Here is a 21,725-nt window from a genome sequence, read left to right as displayed (position 1 = left end):
TGTGAATCATATGCAGCTTTTTGCCTAAAGTCTTTGCAATCTGCTATCCATATTACCTTCTAGTCTTTGGCATAATAGTCCTTTACTCTCAAGATCATTAAAATTCAGAAATCAATTTGGAATATAATGAAATGCACTGCAATTGTTCATTTCCATGACTCAATAAAATTCACTTCTGTCAAAATGAAATAAACTAAAGTACAGGATAGAAGCCTTATAATTCCGAAGTATTATTCATAGTCGTCAAATGAAGCCAAGAGAAGTACCTGACAATAGGAATTAAGCAAGTCATTGTTCAACCACACAGTAAAATATTACACAATCACTTCAAATGATCCTTTTGAATCATTTAAAATAATGTGAAAATTAAATAATTCTTTGTTCAACATAGAAAAACTCAAGGTACAAAATAATTTCCAAAATATTCAAGAACATATATGAAATTATATTCAATATTCAAGTACATAATAAATATATATTTTTTAAAAATAAACACCCAAACATCAAGAGGTAAATTCTGTGTTCTGAGATTGTAGGTAGTTTTAATTCTTGCCTTTTTCTGTAGCCTGCTCTTTTCTTTAATAAACATAGCGCATTTTTCTTACTATAAAATTTTACAAGAAAATGAAAACAAAATCCAGAGAGACACGTCTGTCTTTTCCACATTCTGATAGATTAAATTGTCTGCCTGGTAGACAGAGAATATTCACATACTCTTTCTGCAATACCATGGTGAATAAAAATCGTGTTTCAGTGGAAAACTGAGCAGCCTTTACAGCACACCCTCTTGGACTATCAGAGTCCAACTCCGTATCTACATGTCTTTGAACTCCTTTGCAAGGTGCAGGAAACAGATAAATGTATACATTCTCTCCAGCCTGGTAGTGACTTTAATTGATTCCTCCCGCTGTGGAAAAACCAATTTGTCTGCATTTACAAGTCATCTTGCCATTTCTTCACTTTGTACATACACCTTCTATTTTGACTGTTGGGTTCCCTCACATCATCTGAGTAAAATACACATCTTCATATTTGTTCGCTTTACATCTCTATGAGATGTCATGATTTTACCTTTTTCTGAAAATTATCTTTTTACAGTCCAACACTTCTTTTGTTTCACCAAGGACATAAATGGGAACCCATTAGAGAATAACCCTTTACACCTCCAAAGAGAAGGCTGTTTTCTTTTCCAGACTGAACAACCAGGTCTTATCCCCGCCAGCCCTCTGCCTTTCCTTCCATCCAATCACGGCAAGAGAGTTTCTCTTCATAGTTTCCTGCTGGCTTGTCGCCTTTTTTGAGGCAGGAGGGAAAATGAGGACAACACTCCAATCAAACCAGGGGGCACAGCGGCACTGGTGAGTATCATTCCGCAGCACTTCGTCTGATCCATCTCAGTACTATCTACACTGCACTCACATCAGCTCTCCTCAGTGGCTCGGACACAACTTAGAGCTCATTTTACATTTTTCTCAAGCGTATCTGCTCCTGTGACTCTTTATTCTAAGCACAGTTTCAGGCAGACTTTAAAAAAAAAAAAGATTCAGAGTCATTTGAAACTTTCACTCATTCAATAAATATTCACTGAGCGCCTACATGTCAATTAGTCTGGTCTCTGGCGATACGGCCATGACCTTTAACAGTGTTTAGAGAAAGAGTCCAAGTCATGGTCACGGAAATTCACTCTCACACTTGTTCGACCAACGTGGGAATGTACATTGGTGTAGCCACTACAGAAAACAGTTTGGAGGTTCCTTAAAAACCTAAAAATAGAATTGCCATATGGTCCAGCAAGTCCACTCCAGGCACATACCTGGAGAAAACTCTAATTTGAAAAGATATGCACCCCAATGTTCATAGCAGCACTGTTTACAAAAACCAAGACACGGAAGCAACCTAAGTGTCTACTGACAGATGAATGGTAAGAAGACATGTATACATATATATGCACATGCTGCTACTGCTGCTGAGTCGCTTCAGTCGTGTGTGATTCTGTGCGACCCCACAGACGGCCTCCTACCAGGCTCCCCCGTCCCTGGGATTCTCCAGCCAAGAACACTGGAGTGGGCTGCCATTTCCTTCTCCAGTGCATGAAAGTGAAAAGTGAAAGTGAAGTCGCTCAGTCGTCTCCAACTCTTAGCGACCTCATGGATTGCAGCCCACCAGGTTCCTCTGTCCATGGGATTTTCCAGGCAAGAGTACTGGAGTGGGGTGCCATTCCCTCTCTAATATATTCACATATATACACTCATATAATATATATACTGTTCCAGTGTATTATTACTTAGCCATAATAAAGAATGAAATAATGCAATTTGCAGCAAAAATGGATGGACCTGAGGTCATCATACTAATTGAAGTAAATCAGAGAAAGAAAAATATCATATGATATCACCTATATGTAGAATCTAAAGTATGATACAAATAAACTTATCTATGAAAGAAGAAGAGACTCAGAGACATAGAAAACAAACTTATAGTTATCAAAGCGGAAAGGGGAAGGATAAATTAGGAGTCTGAAACTAACAGATAGAAACTACTACATATGAAATAGATAAATGACAAGGTCTTACTGTACAGCACAGGGCAATATATTCAATATCTTGTAATAAACTATAATGGAAAAGAATCTGTAAAAGAATATATATATGCAAACTGCATCACTTTGCTGCACATCAGAAACTAACACAATACTGTAAATAAACTATGCTTCAATCAAAAAAAAATGCCACCAACAAAAACACTATCATTGTTACTATTTTACTTATAAATAACACCTTAAAAAGAAACAAACCAACCCAGCTCTACGGACAAGCATGCTGGGCAGAAGAGGGGTCCTTACCTCTTTTTTCTCACCAGTCTGTTCAGCGATCAGCTGGTCAAACACAGCCCCAAATTCCTCATGGATTTTCTGCATTTCATTGATATGACTTGCAACCTTGTTCATAGTCTTAATGGCCACTGGAGGAAAACAGGTCATGAAATAAATGAAAAGACCATTTAAAGGTTCTGGGAGAGATGTGAACAAGGGGCAGTTCTCAGGGGCTCTTGGCTCACCATCCAGGTGGTAGTGTTCCTCACTCTCTGCGTCAGTCAGAGCAAAAAGCTCCTTCAGCAGAAGTGGATACTTAAGGATCCTCTGGATGGGCTTGATGAGGTAAGACTCCAGGGTGGACGAGTGCTGCTGCTTTGGGTTCTGGGCGTCTAGGAATGCCTTGAAAGCTGCATCTGTCTTGGCTGAAAGAGTTTAAATACAGACTGAGCAGAACATCCAAATGACTACCTTCTCACAACCTCACTCACTAATTCCAAGGTGCCTTTTCACAGGACTGAGAGTACAGTTGAGTGGTCAGAGAAGGCCTGCCCATCAGATTTCTCTGTTTATTTAGGAGGAGTGAGCAGAGCTCCAATGAGTTAGCAGCGGTCTCCAACCTTTTTTGGCACCAGGGACTGATTTTGAGGAAGACCATTTTTCCCGAGATTGGGGAGAAGGGGATGGTTTGGGGATGATTCGAGCACATTCATTGTGCACTTTGTCTCTATGATGATTACATCAGTTCCACCTCAGATAACCCCGCGTTAGATCCCGGAGGCTGATGACCCCTGAGCTGAGGGATAACAGAGTCTGTAAGTCCTACGCACGGAGGTTTTCAAGGGTTGCTGTTGCATTGTCTTCTTAATCTGATATTTTGACATCAAAGGCCTTACAGACCCGGGACAGCCTGTCCTAGAGCGAGTCAGTCCCTACAGACAGCCCAGGAATCACCTGGAACCATGCCTTTCACACATAAACCAACCAGTCCAGAGTCTCCGCCTCCATCTCTCTTCTATGAGGCTTTTATAACTCTAGGCTGATACTGCCCCTGCCCTAAGCATCCCAGAGGCAGGTCCCAGAGAACTCAGGACAGCTCTCCCACCCCAGAGCCTGCTGAGATTACTCAACTTAGCCAATCCTAGGCCCACTTGCCCTGCTTCACCCATTCCTTCCTGCAGATGCCACAACAGAGCATCTTGCCTGTGTCTTCCCTTTACTCATTCTGCCTCCTGGTGGACCCTGGTGCTTCATCTCATGGCCCTGCATTGAGTGACCCTCTCCTCTCCTCTTGGCAACCGTGAATAACACACAATCTTTCTTTTAAATAAAAAAAAATTATTTATTTGGCTGTGCTGGGATCTTTGGTTGCAGCATACAAACTCTTAGCTGTGGCATGTGGGATCTAGACCCCTGACCAGGGATCGAACCTGCTTCCCTGCATTGGAAGTGCAGCGCCTTAGCCACTGGACCACTAGGGAAGTCCCAGAAACTTCTGATGGTAATTGTCTCCTGATCTGTTGGCCTCGCCATCTCTGAATAATACAAAAGCCTGCATCTTCCAACACTGCTTACCCCAGTTCTTCTAATCTTTCAATCATTTCATTGCTGATAGAACCTCTTTTGAGAAGAGGAAGGGAAAAAAAAGCAGCAGCAGTACCTTGCAGCTGGGTAAGTGGAGCGGTGCTGGTCTCCTGCAGGGAACGCCTTTTAAGATCTGTCCTGTGTTAATGCAGTGCTACCAGCTATCAGGATTTATCTCAGAGGGAAACATACAACCAACCTAAAGTAACACAGGCAGCAATTTCCTCACGAGCTAGGCTTTTATCTGTGTCCCAGCTAGGCTGAAAATCAGCCCTGGGGAGTTGTGGGCCCCCAGACAATCAGAAAGGTATCTGCCAGTGGACAGTCAGGAAGACACGTCCTGTCTTTCCAAAGAAATGGTGGAAAGAGAGGCTGAACTGAGAGCAAAAATGGGAAGAAGAATGGACAATATATTAAAATGGCTAACTATAGGCATATACTTTTTTAAGCTTCTGATAAAATATATTTCCATCTCCAAAAATTAGGAATGCGAGCTAAGAACAAAAGATAGGGCTTCTCTGGTGGTCCCATGGTTAAGAATCCACCCTGCAATGCAAGGGACATGGGTTTAGTCCCTGGTCAAGGAAGATCCCACATGCTAAGGGGCAACTAACCCCATGGCCACAACTTCTGAGCCCACGCACTGCAACTACTGAAGCCCTCTCACCCACAGCCTATGCTCTGCAACTCATGAAGCCGCTGCAATGAGAAGTCTGCTCACTACAACAAGAGAAAGTCCTCGCACAGCAAGGAAGACCCAGCACAGCCGAAGGAAAAGAAGAACAGAAGGGACTGTAAAAGGATATCGTGAAATCATAGAGCGAGTTCTCACTCTCTTTATTCAATTAAGAAAAACAGCAGTCGTGCGGAAAGGCCTTGTAAAGACTACCATCTTCTCAGCCATTTTAAGGCCCATCAAGAGGAATCAGATTCCATGGACCCAGCCACCAAATCCATGAAGAGAAAGGACACTGGGCATGCAGTGGTTGCAAAGCAGCCCAGGCGGGTACTTCGTGTTCTCAAAGAGGTCTCTTCATTCTACCTGCACATTGGGCCATCAGAAAAATATGGGTCATACCTAACGGTTTAAGGGATGATTTTTCAGGTGCAAAATATAATGATTTTGAATTTTTGAAAATCTACAGGGGCAGAATTTAATCAAGTGAGTAAAAATAACACAAACTGCTTTAAGGACTGTGATGAGTATATAATTTTACCAGAGAGTAAAGTGCTCTGAAATTGTTAACACTCTCATAACACAGCATTCAGTTAGAGTTTAAAAAGACATACATACACAGAACTATGTGACCAGTGCAGCTTATATAAAACCACACAGCAGGACAATTTCCTTGTCATATAGCTGGACAAGGAAATTCCCAGGTTCCCTTTAAGTTTTTATGCTGAAGCAGAACTCTTTTGCATGGACTGGAACTATCATTAAGTATGTCGTTAAGTATGTCATTATCTGGGGCAGGATCTTTTGCTATCCAGAGACCTGTGTTGTATTCATCTTTATTATAATAAGTTTTGAATTAAATCAAGCTAGTTCTCTTTGGCAGCAAACACAAATGTAAGTAAATTACTTACATATTCAGCAGTTGTTTGCATGGCAGCCACCTGGTAAGGTGTAAAAGGAAGAGCAGGCTGATTTCCAGAGATCCTTTGAAACTGAACTTTCTATAGATTCTACTGTTTACCAAGGCTATATTTCTCTAGTCCCTTAACCTATCAAAGTCACACGCAGAACTATGGAAGAGAAACAGCTTTTTAGTGACTCTCAGAACACCCACCATCTTCTTAGAACACTTAGGAACAGGAGCTTGCCAATATAGAACCTCTACTCTTCTCTGTGCAAAACAGGAGTACAGCTGGACTTTTGTAAATAATTGAAGCAATTTTAGTAGTGATGGTGGTAACTACTATCACTCACCTGGGAACAAAAATCGGTGAGGGAAAGATGAAATGACACAAAAAGGTAATGAAGTGTGGTAGGTTATTATGAAATTAATGAAAATACAAATAAAGTAGGGAATTTCTAAATCACCTATGTTTTTGCATAATTGGAAAATTGACTTATCAATTCTGGCCCTGAAGAGCTGAGTCAAAACTTTCATAATAAGAAAATTGACAACACCATTAATTCAAGATATTAATGCATTTAATTTCTCAGTGCAGTCAGCGCTCCATATCTAAGGATTCTATATCCACAGGTTCTGCATTGTGGATCCAACCAACGATGAAGAGGAAATAGTTGGGAGAAAAATTCCAGAAAGTTCCAAAAGGTAAAACTTCAATTTGCTGCATATCGACAACTATTTACTTGGCACTTATACTGTACTGGGCTTCCTGGTGGCTCAGATGGTAAAGAATCCGCCCACAATGTTGGAAACCTGGGTTTGATCCCTGGGTTGCAAAGATCCCCTGGAGGAGGGCATCGCAACCCACTTGAGTATTCTTGCCTGGAGAATCACCATGGACAGACGAGGCTGACAGGCAATAGTCCACGGGGTTGCAATGAGTCGGACACAACTGAGCGACTAAGCACAGCACACACATACTATATTAGGGCTTCCCAGGTAGCACTAGTGGTAAAGAACCCACCTGCCAATGTGGGTGGAGCAGGAAATGGCAACCCACTCCATTATTCCTGCCTGGAGAATCCCAGGGACAGAGGAGCCTGGTGGGCTGTTGTCTATGGGGTCGCACAGAGTTGCACACGATTGAAGCGACTTAGCAGCAGCAGCAGCCAGTGCAGGAGACATAAGTTCGATGCCTGCAGTGGGAAGATCCCCTGGAGGAGGACGTGGCGACCACTCCAGTATTCTTGCCTGGAGAATCCCATGGACAGAGGAGCTTGGCAGGCTATGGTCCATGGGGTCGCAAAGAGTCGGACACGACTGAAGTGACTTGGCATGCATGCACATACTGTCTTAGGTATTTCAAATAACCTAGCGATGTTTGGTGGTGCTAGTGATAAAGAGACTTGGGGGTTCGATCCCTGGGTTGGGAAGATCCCCTACAGCAGGAAATGGCTGCCTACTCCAGTATTCTTGCCTGAAAACATCCCTGGACAAAGGAGCCTGGCGGGCTACAGTTCAGGGGTTTACAAAAGATTTGGACACGACTGAACAGCTAAGCACACACACATATGGGAAAATATGCATAGGTTATGTGCAAACAGTACGCATTTTACATAAGAGACTTGAGCGTCCCGGAAATTTGGTGTCCATGGGGGACCCTAAAACCAATACCCCACAGACACCAAGAGACAAGTGTACTCTCACTTGTAGCTTGCTGGAATATCTATCTGGCACAACAACGACTCTTAGATTTCCATCCAAAAGCCCCCGACCATGGTCAGCCACACAAATGTGAATTGACAATTAACATGCCCACCTGCTCCCCGGGCCTCCTAGGCCTTACCTTTCACCAGGACCTTGGGGACCTTCGTGTGGCTGGCGCAGAAGGCACTGTAGAGCTTGAAGCGGTCAGCGTAATACAGAAAGGATCCCCCCAGAGAGAACAGCACTTTCTGGACACAGTGAGAAACAGTGCAGTTAGTTTGCGGTCCTCCTCACCCAGGAACATCAGCAGGATGGGGCCAGGGGCTCACACCTGCCCGAGTCTCCCCACAAATCGGCACCATTCGCACCTGTCACCGCCTGTCTTTGCTCACTGATGGCCTATTGGGAAGTCTATGGGCTCACCTATTCGTGTAACAGACGCTGTATTTGGCTCTCACAGTAATCACAGCCAGTGTCACTGGTTTTGCTGGCTTGTGTCTTTCAATGACCTAGAGCTGGGATGTCTGACTGTTAACGGGAAAGTAAATATGGCATTTTGGAAAAGACAGAAATCTCCTGAATTCCCTCATTAGATTCTGTTGGAATGTAGAAGTGACAAACCAAATAAAGGCAAGAAATGCATAAATCCCCCCAAATAGAAAACACCTTTCCCTGATCACTAATTCCACCCTCTCCAACACCATACTCTTCTAGCAGGAGTAGATGAGAACACAGAAACAGACTCACTTATGGGAATTAGGTAACATCTCCCAGCCCATAGCCTCTGCCTGAACCGGATCAAAACTAGGTGGAGGCCTTCCCTATTAGGGCTTCCCTGACAGCTCGATTTGTAAAGAATCTGCTTGCAATGCAGGAGACCCCGGTTTGACTTCTGAGTCAAGAAGATCCACTAAAGAAGGGACAGGCTACCCACTCCAGCATTGTTGGGCTTCTTCCCTTGTGGCTCAGCTGGGAAAGAATCCACTGCAATGCAGGAGACCTGGGTTTGATCCCTGTGTCCAGAAGATCCCCTGGAGAAGGGAAAGAAAGGCTACCCACTCTGGCCTGGAGAATTCCATGGACTATACAGTCCATGGGGTCGCAAAGAGTCGGACACAAGCGAGCGACTTTCACTTTCTTCCCTATTAGGAATTTAATATAGCTCAGCTGGGATACTTTTTATCCTACACATTTTCTATAAATATATGAAACAGGCCTTAGAAAAATATCTTCTATAGGTTTCACACTGATCTAGTCTAGTTCAGAAAGAGGTACGGCTTATTTAGGTTTAGAATTTTAAAGTTGGATCCCAAGCCAAAATAAATAAATAAATAAGACTTTGGATTCAAGTGATAAATTGGGTTCCACAGAATGCAATTTATTTTAATTAACAACGTGGAAAATTCTGATAGTCTAATTAAAAGAAAACAAAGGTTTATTATGAACCACACATAATTGGTAATTAGAGGCCTAAATTCATTTCCTACATGTTCTACTTTTCCTCCTTTACTTTTTCAGCTACACGCCTCCCCAGATCTCATCCCCCTGACCCTGTACAGACAGTCATCTTTTGAACCATATCCAAAAATTAAATGAGACAAGTTGTGCAAGAAAAAGCTCTAAATGTAACCCCTCACTTTAGCCACATCAAGTCATTCATTTGTTTAACTTGATATAAATTCACTAGGCATTTACCATATAGGAAACACAGATAGAACATTAACGTGTTCATTTATTCTTCCAGCCTTAAAAAATAATCTCAGAGCACAAATATGGCGGGTGTGCACACAAAGACTGCATTTACCCTGTGTTTCTATTCAGCAGGACCACACAGAGCCTCTCACTGGCTGACAGACCCTGCAAATTCCCAAGAGGAAATTTTACCAAAACTTATTTGATCTCAGAACCAAATTTTTTTTTTTTTTTTTTTACTAATCCTGTTGTAGGGCTAGTGTTTTATGCAACACAATTTGCACCTTTTTAACAAGCTTTTTAATTTTTGGCAAATATATCATCAGGATTTAAATGAAACAGCAATCACAGAAACCAAGAGCAACAGGCTTAGGGATGAACACCGACTGAGAAATCAACTCAAAAGTGCCAGAGAGCAGCCCCGGGGCCGAGAACATTCAGTGAGCATCAACTGTCACGTCTCACAGTCAGAATGAAGACTGTCAGATTATGCAGGAAATCAGCGAAATGAAGGTCGGAGAAGAGGGTTCCACTTAAATGCTATTTACAACAGTGACTGCTCTGGAGTGAACTTGCTCAAAGGATCATGCGCTAATCCCTCCCTAGAATAACACCTCTGCTTGTGACACCATCATGTTTGTATCACAGTTCTGATAGCTAAACACACCTAAAGGGATCAACAGAATCTAAACACAAAGAACTAATGTCACAGAAAAAGCACGCCGAATGAAGACCATGAATGTTAGGTATTGTAGATTAAAACCAAGCATTTTCAGGTCTGTATGCATCTTTATCATGTTCCACAGTAAGCAACTTTTTTGATTAACTGACAAACTACTAGCCCTTATCATGGTGTTCTAACACTGTCCTATTAATTAATTTACCAACGAGCCAAGCTGTATTTCAAATGGACAGTATCACCAATCATCCTGAGGAGAGAAAAAATGAACTAACCCAAGTAATTCCACAAAAAAAAAAAAAAACACAACTATATTTAGTAGATAAAGGGGTATTACGCCTGTAATTTACTCAAATCTTTCAGGAGAAAAAATTATACCTTTTGTACACACAGACACACACAACACAACACAACACACACACACACACACATTAGGTAGCTAGAGAAAGGATAAAGCAAATGTGGTCAAATGTTAACATTTGGAAAACGTGGGAGAAGGACAGCTTAGAATTCTTTGCGCTATTCTTGTCACCTTTCTGTAAGTCTGAAATTATATCCAAATAAAAATAGAGAACTATATATAAATATAGGCCCATAAGCTTATGTGTATGAAAGTGTATGTGCATTCTAAATGACTCCTGTTGCGGAGAGGGACTGTGAAGAGCTGACACACACAAAAATATATCGAAGGATAGTCTTCCTCTCACCCTACAAACCTATCAGGGGTACTAACATGACACAGCCGGATTTCCGCACCTGTTAGAAGACAGTCGCAGAGTACCGGGGCCACACCTGAGCGGACAACTGAGCCCAAGGCAACACAAGTGCGAAAGTTACTCAGCGGAGAAAGATCGAGAGACAGTCATTTCAAAACCCAGTGCTAGAAAATTAAATATTCATATACAAAAAACTGACTCTGATTCACCCATCACAACAGATAAGAGACTAATATATAAGTCCCCAAGTCACAAAACTTCCCTAGGAGAAAACTTTATGACCTTGCTTTAGGCAAAGATTTCATAGATAAGACACCAAAAGAATGACCCAGAAAAGAAAAAATTTGAAAAACTGGATTTCATTGAAAAACAAAAATTTCTGGGGACATCCCTGGAGATCAAGTGGTTAAGAATCCAGGCTTCCACTGCAGGGGGGTGCGGATCTGATCCCTGATTAGGGAATTAAGAGCCTGCATGCCATGCAGCATAGCCAAAAAAAAATTTTTTTTAATAAAACTTCTGTGGGGAGGAATAAATTAGGAGCTTGAGATGAACATATATATACTACTACACATAAAACAATAGCCAACAAGGACCTACTACATAGCACAGGGAACTATACCCAATATATGGTAATAACCTATAAGGGAAAAGAATCTGAAAACAATTATATGTCTATGCTACGTCGCTTCAGTCATGTCTGACTCTGTGAGACCCCAGAGACGGCAGCCTACCAGGCTGCCCCATCCCTGGGATTCTCCAGGAAAGAACACTGGAGTGGGTTGCCATTTCCTTCTCCAATGCATGAAAGTGAAAAGTGAAAGTGAAGCCGCTAAGTCGTGTCCGACTCTTAGCAACCCCATGGACTGCAGCCTACCAGGCTCCTCCGTCCATGGGATTTTCCAGGCAAGAGTATTGCAGTGGGATGCCATTGTCTTCTCCTTATATGTCTATATATAAACTAAATCTGGAGAAGGAAATGACAACCCACTCCAGTATTCTTGCCTGGAGAATTCCATGGACACAGGAGCCTGGCAGTTTGCAGTCCATGGGGTTGTAGGAGTTGGACACGACTGAGCGATTTTCACTTATAAACTAAACCACTTTGTTATATACCTGAAACTAACATAACATAAATCAACTATACTCAATTTAAAAAAAGAAATCAACTTGAAAAAAAAATCCTGCTCTTTGAGAGATATTGTATGACAAAAGAAAATATTTACAAATCATATATATGGTAATAGACTTCTACACAAAATTTTCAAAGAACTCCCAAGATTCAGTAATAAGATAACAGTCCAAGATAATAAATGGGTGAATGATATGAACAGACATTTCACCAAAGAGGCTATAATGAAAGCAAATTAGCACAAAGAAAGATATTCATCATCATATCATCAGAGAAATTAAAATAAAGCCATAAAGAAGGGTCACCACATATCTGCTAAACTGGCTAAGTTTAAAAAGAGTGACCTGACCCTGCTGAAAGGAAGAGGAGGGACAGCTGGTGGAACTGCACACTGGCACAGTCATTCTGGAAAACAGTTCCGCAGCTTCTTAAAAAGTTAAATATACACTTTCCATACGATCCAACCACTCCACTCCGAAGTATTTATTCATGAGAAATAAAAGCATATATTCATGGCTCAGCTGGTAAAGAATCTGCCTGTAGTGCGGGAATCCTGGGTTTGATCCCTGGGTTGGGAAGATCCCCTGGAGAAGGGAAAGGCTGCCCACTCCAGTATTCTGGCCTGGAGAATTCCATGGATCTCTTAATACATTAATACTAAAACTTGCACACAAATGTTCACAACAACTTTACTTGTAATTACCAAAAGCTGGAAACAACCTAAATTCCCAAGAAAGGAGAAAAGATCACAAAGTATATCAATAGTACCGATACATCCACACAATGCAACTACTACTCAGCAATTAAAGAGTATGAATTATGGGTATATGAAACAATATGGGTGGAACTCAATATAATTATGCAGTAAAAGACGCCACATAAAAAAAATGTCTGGGCTATATGATTTCATTTATATAAAATTCCAGAATGCAAACTCATCTATGGTAACAGAAAGCAGACACAGTTGCCTGTGGCTGAGAGGCCAGAAGAAAAAGAGAGGAATCACAAAAGAACAGGAAAAACAAATAGGGGGTGATAATTATGCCCATTATCCTGATTGAGGTGTACACATGTCAGATTTCATCAAACTGTACATTTTAAATATAAGCAGTGTGTTGTATGTCAATTATACCTCCATTAACCTTTTTAAATGTCTGTGAGGGTGACACATAAGCCAAAACCACTGTGCATGAATCAATGAGCTTTGTTGGTTGGAAACACAACGCAGAAAATCTCTGCAAGGGGAAACCAACCAAGGAAGAGGAAGCCTGCTGTAAGCACCCTCACTGAGTGCTCTAGTCATAAATCCTCATTAAGGCTACAGGGACGCTGTGTGCTGGAAGACTGTCTTCCTCCTGGATAACGATAAGCATTTCTATTAACCAGTTCCCCAGAACAAGATAAATTAATTTGTTTATCGGAAAACCAAGACAGCTAGTCGAATTTTGCTAACAGCAAGTGTCGAAGGCCCCCACATAAACAGAACAAAAGGTAGGTGCATCTTCCTAAATAGAAGTCAGTAGATACTCCAGTTAAATGGAAATCAATGGCACTGGTTCTACCTTAGCCAGACCAGCAAGCACAGTCCATTCCCCTCTCCGACTCCCTTTAGGAACTGACCCCACTGGATATCCAATGAAGACCCAATACCACAGCAACAATGCCTCCTGTGATATGTTTTCAGGAGATTCAACTGGACCTACAGGATACCTCACTCCTGACATTAGGAGGCAGCTTGACACTATTTCAGGAAGAGACTTACCTTAAATTGATCAACTTTCTCAAGCTTTTCCAGATCAGGTACCAATCTCACTCCATCTTCCAGAGTTTTAAGGAATTCTACTTGAAACGCTACCATTTCGGTTAAATTTCCAAAGAGCACATCAAGCTGGAAAATGCAAAACAATGTCATCAACCGCCTGTTTCACTAGTGTGTGGATCCTTCATTTGCTTCTGATTTAAGTTTTTCTACCCATATGGTAATGCTCCCACCATCAGAAGGTGAGCCAACTCTTTCCTCTTGGAGTGCATGCCAAGAGCTCGCCAGGCAATAACTTGACCTATTTATTACAACTAAATGAATTCAAAATGCTCAGTATTGTGTGAGGTCCTCAATTCTTCCCCATCACCAGGTCAAGTTACAGTTCAGATGATGGCCACCGTACCTCATCCTGGGTGAGAAACGTTTCTTTTTGAAGAGGTTTTAGGTATCTCTCCATGAGACAGTTTAAGTCCTAAGGGTTGAAAGAATATCAGATTAGCACATCTGAAAGTCTATAAAGAATCTAAAAGAAAAAAAATTATGTCCCAAAGGCTAATATTTCAGTCTTTAGGTCACTGAGGTTCACTGAAGCAGAAGTGAGCCAACCTCTTCTGAAAATATTTCAGGCTTTGTAGCCATATGGTCTCTGTCACAACTATTTAATTCTGCTGCTGCAGCAGGAAAGCAGTATAAATGATACTGGGTTGGCCAAAAAAATGGCCATGAGATGTTACAGGAAAACCCAAATGAACTTTTTGGCCAATGCGTGTGGCTGTGTTTCAATAAAACTTTATTTGTAAAAGCAGAGAGCTGGATTTGGCCCAAGGGCCATACTTGCTAACCTCTGACTTAAAGACTAAGATAGATCATTAAAAATAGATCACACAGTTGAAACATAGACTCAACATAACTAAATTATACAGAGGAATATGTATAATTATACAGAGGCATATGTATATGATCATACAATGATCATAGTTAGGTTAATTATATCATTATAGGAATATATTGCAGATTATATAGTGTTGAAATAACTTTCTAAGCCCCAGATGGAGCCTCTCTTGCCTGGGGTGCCATGTCAGTAAAGCAAAATTTAAATGATTTTTATGTCCCTGTCAATACACCACTTGACCAGAAATGTAGTATATATCTATCTAGTCAACCAATATCCAAACGCCAAGCCAATTCTGGGTCTTTCCACCCCAACCAAGGTTGACTTTGTGGCCCTAGCCAATTAAATATTTTCTACTTTTCTCTTCCTTGTTCTTGATTCTTTGTTATAAAAGCTTCTTGCCTTCTGCCCCATCTTGCAATTCTACAAAAGAAGACTGTCCAATTCATGAATAAAGTTTTAAATAAAGTTTGTTTGTATCACTTACAAGCTGTCTTCTTTAATCATTTTTAAACAACCATTGTATATATTATAAATTATATAGGAACACAAGATCTAGTTCCGAGAGTATAACTAAATGTCAGAACAAATTATAACACAAAAGAGACCTGATACCCTTCTGCCTCGACTCAAAGCAGATTGTGAAGATACCACTACTTAAATTTGTCAAAACTGAATTCAATTTTAGTATGAGCTCAACAGCCTATTTAGAAAGGTCAGAAGGTTCACTTAATATTCACCATTATCTCCTTTCAGAGTCAATCAATCAGCTATTTCCATCAATGAATTGCTGTAAGAATAGGCATGCCTCCCTAAAACACGGAAGGAAACTGTAACATTCAGAATCAAGGCCAGTTCCATAGGAGAGACAAGACACCCTTCATGGCCGTGGACTGGCTTTGTCATCAGCCGACATCCGTGTATAAACACCCAGCACGCATCCCTCAGTGACAACAGGATGCACGCAGGAGGGAGAGCGGGAGACGCACCTTCACGTAGGTGCGCTCTGTCTCCAGGAGCTCGCAGATAACCTTGCGCAGCTTATCGGCGTCCGTGAGCTGTCTCATGGCGGCCAGCTGAGGCCCAGTGGAGTCCTGGGGGGACGGGCTCGGGTCAGAGGGCTTCATCTCGTGCAGACTGCGGCAGAACGCGGCCACCTGTTCCGTGCTCTTCAGAGCACAGTTGGAAAGGCAAGACAGACGAAGTCATTCCTCACCGGAGACACTTGCCTGACACCTGTCCTTCTGACGACGTTCAGCCTGGTTAACGAACTGCCACTGATGAATCGCAGCGCCCATTTCCCCAGATTGCTCCACACATCTGAGCATTCACTGAATGCTCCAAACAACCATCATAACAACTCCTGGCATAGACTGAGTGATCATTGCCTATTAGGCACTGGTTTGATGCATTTAATCTGCTCATAAGTAAGGGCTGTGATCATACCTACTTAACAGTTGAGACAAGGGAAGTCCAGAGTAGTTAAGTAACTCATCTAAGAATGCACAGCTCAGACCTGAAACAGGCAGCATGGCTCAAAGTCTGTGTTCTTAACTACCCTGCAAGCTCACCAACCAGAGGAAGATACAGCCAAAGGCATTTCACCCAAAATACAAGGCTAATTCATTACCGGACTCTCAGTTCAGTGCGCTATACATATTTACGTTGCAAAGCTGGAAGATGATTTGATAAGCCTGGCGTCTCCCTGTCTCTATTAAAAACTGAGATGGAAGCAACTTTATACAGGCGCTTTACTGTCTGAGCCGCCAGGGAAGTCCAAGATAACCATAGATACTCGTATGTATGTATTTTAAAGCTTCCATCTCTCCAGCTTCTCCAAGGCAGAAAGATTCCACAACCAACCCCACTACTGCTACCAGCACCCCCTGCCTCCCCACTCCTCCAGCTTAAACTAAGGGGCATTGGGCCCTGAACAAGACCTCCACAGCTCAGTCCCCACCCAATTGTCCAGGATGGGTCAAGCAGAAGTTTGGGATTCTAGAATTCGAAAATTCCAAGTTTCCAAGTTAGGCAAAACAGTTCTTCAAAGCAAGGGCCGAAGACGGAGCACTGAAAACCCCAGGGCATCAGTAGCTCTCCACCTTGGCTGCTGGAGGAATCACCTGCGGAGCTCTTAAACCGCTCCCAATGCCCAGCACACCCTCCAGATCAATTCAGAGTCTCTGGGGACTTCTCTGGTGCTCCAGGGGTTAAGAATTTCGCCTGCCAAGGCAAGGGACACAGGTTTGTGCCCTGGTCTGGAAAGAGCCCACACTCCATGAGGTGACTAAGCCTGTGTGCTGCAACTACTAAATCCTGAATGCCCTGGAGTCCGTGCTCCACAACCAGACAAGCCACTGCAATGAGAGGGCCAAGCACCGCACCCAGAGAGTAGCCCCTGCTCATCGCAACTAGGGAAAGTCTGCGTGTAGCAGCGAAGACCAAGCGCAGCCAAAAATTTTGTTAAAAATCAGAATTTCTAGGATGGGATGTGCAAGTGTTTGTATCTTTTAAAGCTCTCCATGGTATTACTCTACAGGCTATTGTTTTGTAGCACAGAATCTATTGATAGTTTATTAACATTTGTTCAAAATGTACCACTCTAGAGATGTTTGATGCATATCTCTTTGAAATTGGTGGTTGCCTTCTTGGACTTCTCTTTCCTGCTTCTCTTGTCCAGTTTACCCCCAGGAAATACAAAGTATTTCCAATAGAGCAAATAAAGAATTACTTTTTCTATCACCCATCTACTCACTCCTAAGAGTGAACATTCTGAGAAGAACATGCTTCCAAAAACGACCATGGGTACACAGAGCTGAAAGTCATGGTTGGCATTTTGTGGAGAGCACAGGAGCCAAACCAAGTGTATCCCATGGAGGCAACATCACTCATTATCAGAGAAATGCAAATCAAAACCACAATGAGGTACCATCTCACGCCGGTCAGAATGGCTGCTATCCAAAAGTCTACAAACAATAAATGCTGGAGAGAATGCGGAGAAAAAGGAACCCTCTTACACTGTTGGTGGGAATGCAAACTAGTTCAGCCACTATGGAGAACAGTGTAGAGATTCCTTAAAAAACTGGAACTAGAACTGCCTTATGACCCAGCAATCCCACTGCTGGGCATACACACTGAGGAAACCAGAACTGAAAGAGACACGTGTACCACAGTGTTCATCGCAGCGCTGTTTATAATAGTGAGGACATGGAAGCAACCTAGATGCCCATCAGCAGACGAATGGATAAGAAAGCTGTGGTACATACAACACAATTGTTAAACATAGAGAAAGGCTACAGCAGCTAACATTAACCTGCCTTCCCCTCATTAGCATCCTGCCTTTGCCTCGTTAGCATACTGCCTTCCGCTTATTAGCACAGCCCAACGGGAAGGAAGCCCGAAATAAAGACAGGACAAGGACATGGGAAATCGGAACCTAACAAGGATGCATTAGTAGCAATGTCGTGACAGGAAAGGGCAGAGCCAGGACCCAACTCCACGTGATTATTGATCCAAATCTCTTAAGGTTACACAGCTTATTTATTGATAGCACAAACTCTGGTCCTACATGCCAGGATGTATCAGTCACCTGTCAAGGGCACTATTAAATGCTTCCTATGGAATCAATGTTTCCAACACTGAATATGCCCCAAAGCATTCTCCCTTTGGTGACTGATGAAAAGCTCATCAAAATGGGCTGAACTCTATGACATGTGAATTATAGTCTAATAAGGCTGTTAAAAAAAGAAAGACTACTAGTTTTTCATCAAAGCCTGTTTCAGTAGAAATAAAGTTTTATCTAGTTATGTTAGGATTTTACAAACTCAATGTCATCATTAAATATTAACTGTAAAATATGGATTTGTCTTAATAATTAAAAAGGAACGAGTAAATCCATTTTGACAAAAATGTCCACATCTTTGAGATAATCTTATGGTAACTGTAATAGGCAATTATAATAGGCATTATAACACAGACATTATGGAAGGCGGGAGGGTGCGCCTCACTAAAATGAAAATTCCATGGAAAGAGAATGATCACAGCTGACAGTTTAAGTACCATGCCCTCCAGCTGATCCCAAACTCTCCTGTGTCACTTTGATTTGTCACTGGCCAACACAACAAATGTATAACTGGCACCTTCGCTTTCACAATGCTTTTCTAACTGTCCCAGCTCTAACTGCAGCTGCCTGCTATTTACATGCAAATTAATATCCTAGCTATTATTCATGATATGTAAATCCATCACCGTATTCCCATCAGAGACATGGTAGACCTTTCTGCAGTTTAATCATTTAGACAAGTCGTCATGCAAAATCCAATGTCCTCATCAATTATACCAAGGATGCCCCAGGCCTTAAGATGCCCCATGCCAAGTTATAACCTGGGGACTCTGACACACATCAAAAACAGGACACTTCCCTTGGTACCCCCAATTCACACCATGCAGACTTGCCATTCTTAGCAATATTTGGTTATAATAACGAAAAGCATGACATGGAGTTTCTGGGTTTTCATTCCCTCCGCTTCTTCATAAATACTCAGAGGTTTTCATTTTTAGGAATGCGAGTTTAAAGGAGGGTCGGTCATCCAGGTGTTGACTGCTTTTCAGAGAGCAGAACAGCATACTTTGTCCTCACATCTGAGTTCTGTGGGGGCCCAGGTTGCTTGAATTCCTTTCTCTGCTGCTAGGAGATGGGTCAGCTTGCTCATACCAATATGGGAACTGAGAAGATGAGAGTAGAAGTGATGAGCCTGCTGCGGCTTTGCTGGTTGACGGTAGAGCTGACCGAACCCCAGGCTCCCTGGGTCCCAGGTCTGCAGACCCACTGTCAGCAGATCATCGGAAGACACACGTCTCACCATTTAGACCTTCTGTAACCTGTACCCTTGTCTCTCTTCACTTCCATCTCCCTTCTCAATCCCATGGTCCACACTCTCATGATAATCTTCTTTTCATGAAAAATTGACTTTTTTTGTGTGTGAAGTTGCTCAGTCATGTCTGACTCTTTGCGATCCCACGGACTATAGCCTACCAGGCTCCTCTGTCCATGGAATTTTCCAGGCAAGAGTACTGGAGTGGGTTGCCATTTCCTTCTCCAGGGGAATCTTCCTGACCCATGGATCGAACCCAGGTCTCCCACATTGCAGGCAGACAATTTACCATCTGAGCCACCAGGGAATTACATTGTGTTAGTTTCAGGTATACAGCAACTGATTTAATTATACATATATATGTGTGTGCATGCATGCTAAGTCGCTTCAGTCGAGTCTGACTCTTTGCAACCCTATGGACTGTAGCCCGCCAGGCTCCTCTGTCCATGGGATTCTCCAGGCAAGAATACTGGAGTGGGCTGCCATACCCTCCTTCAGGGGGTCTTCCCAACCCAGGGATTGAACCTGCTTCTTGTGCGGCTCCTGCATTGCAGGCAGATTCTTTACCGCTGAGCCACCTGGGAATCCCATAGTTCCCTGGGCTATACAATAAATTCTTGCTGTTTATTTTATATTAAAAAAAAGAAAGAGTGTGAGTAGAGGTCCTGACTTGGCCTATGTCAAGTTTACCACCTCTAAGGCTTGGTACCCTGAGTGTTAATCAAGCCCATTGGGGAAGCTCTGGTCATGTAGGCCAGGGCTTTGGTGCTCTACACCTAGCCATCTCCTACCAACATCACCTCAAACAGCCAGCTTCCTCACCTTCCTCCTGACACACCCCTCCTGAGCCAGATCCTGGGTTGTAATAGGAAAGGAAATACCTTTAGCATCCCAGAAGACACCTCCAAATTTCCTTGAGTTCTCTTCTGAGAGTTCAGAGCCTTAAGCGTCCCTTCCTTATAAGACACTTTCTTTCTATGCTAAGACAGATTTATCCACTGGAGCCTTTGAAGTTGACTGCAGGGGGGAACGGGGACAGTTTCTCCACTGGCAACCCTATTCTCTGATTCAAGGTATAAACTCTCAGGTTTCTCACAAGGAAATGGGTCAACATAGCCATACGACTCCAGGTTATCTAACTAAATAATAAGTTTAATAAAATAAACTTAAATAAGAACACATAGACTAACCAGCTATATTGTACATATGGGCTTCCCAGGTGGCAGTAGTGAGATATTGCCAAGCAGTGTTATTTATAATGCTCTTAGTGAAATTTTTGCTTGGAAACAATTATTTTCAAAGGATGTCATCAAGTTTGAGAACTCTGTTTCACTAAAATATTACCCACTCTCCAAAAAAGCCTTAGAAGGAAGTATGAAATGCAGGTTGTCTATGAAAGTGAAAGTTGCTCAGTCATGTCCGACTCTTTGCAACCCCATGGACTATACAGTCTATGGAATTCTCCAGGCCAAAATACTGGAATGGGTAACCTTTCCCTTCTCCAGGGGATCTCCCCAACCCAGGGATCGAACTCAGGTCTCCCACATTGAAGGTGGATTCTTTACCAGCTGAGCCACCGGGAAAGCCCAAGAATACTGGAGTGGGTAGCGTATCCCTTCCCTTCTCCAGTGGATCTTCCCAATCCAGGAATCAAACCGGGTTCTCCCCTATTGCAGGTCGTCTTTAGAATACCTCTAATCTAGGGATTTCTTTGGAAGGAATGATGCTAAAGCTGAAACTCCAGTACTTTGGCCACCTCATGCGAAGAGTTGACTCACTGGAAAAGACTCTGATGCTGGGAGGGATTGGGGGCAGGAGGAGAAGGGGACAACCCAGGATGAGATGGCTGGATGGCATCACTGACTCGATGGACGTGAGTCTGAGTGAACTCCAGGAGATGGTGATGGACAGGGAGGCCTGGCGTGCTGCGATTCATGGGGTCGCAAAGAGTTAGACACGACTAAGCAACTGAACTGAACTGAATCTAGGGATTTTCCACATGGTGGCCCAGCTCTTAAGTCTCCCTGTCCCCACACTGGGGTCAAACTTCTTTGCATCAAACTCTGATAGGACCTTCTCCAGAAGGTAGCTCAGCCAGGACACAGGAGGCAGGAGGAGTCGGATGCGGTGCTTTCCCTACTCCACTGCTAAGCGCTACGTGGCATCCTGATCATTTATATATCAAGCTCTACAGCCCAGAAAGAGAGCTGCCAGGTGAGGTCCTCAACACACCCCTAAAGTCCAAGTTTCCCAGAACTGGTACAAGTAGTGAAAGAATTGCTGGAAAGAAGACAGACA

The 21,725-nt window shown here is 42.7% G+C and overlaps 1 protein-coding gene across 5 annotated transcripts in view; it reads right to left on the bottom strand.

The window, feature by feature from the left end:
• TIAM1 (TIAM Rac1 associated GEF 1) overlaps window positions 1-21,725 on the bottom strand; it is a 464,008-nt gene that overhangs the window by 27,936 nt on the left and 414,347 nt on the right. For all 5 annotated transcript variants that reach the window (XM_069549445.1, XM_069549437.1, XM_069549452.1 and 2 more), the window contains 6 exons: window positions 15,543-15,722; window positions 14,065-14,133; window positions 13,662-13,787; window positions 7,820-7,928; window positions 3,058-3,237; window positions 2,843-2,961 (listed from right to left, as the gene is read on the bottom strand). In XM_069549445.1, the coding sequence (XP_069405546.1) occupies window positions 2,843-2,961; window positions 3,058-3,237; window positions 7,820-7,928; window positions 13,662-13,787; window positions 14,065-14,133; window positions 15,543-15,722 (783 nt within the window). The remainder of the gene's footprint in view (window positions 1-2,842; window positions 2,962-3,057; window positions 3,238-7,819; window positions 7,929-13,661; window positions 13,788-14,064; window positions 14,134-15,542; window positions 15,723-21,725) is intronic.

This window comes from Ovis canadensis, chromosome 1 (assembly GCF_042477335.2).
Source record: "Ovis canadensis isolate MfBH-ARS-UI-01 breed Bighorn chromosome 1, ARS-UI_OviCan_v2, whole genome shotgun sequence".
NCBI lineage: Eukaryota > Metazoa > Chordata > Mammalia > Artiodactyla > Bovidae > Ovis > Ovis canadensis.
This window is presented reverse-complemented; position numbering and strand designations above follow the sequence as displayed.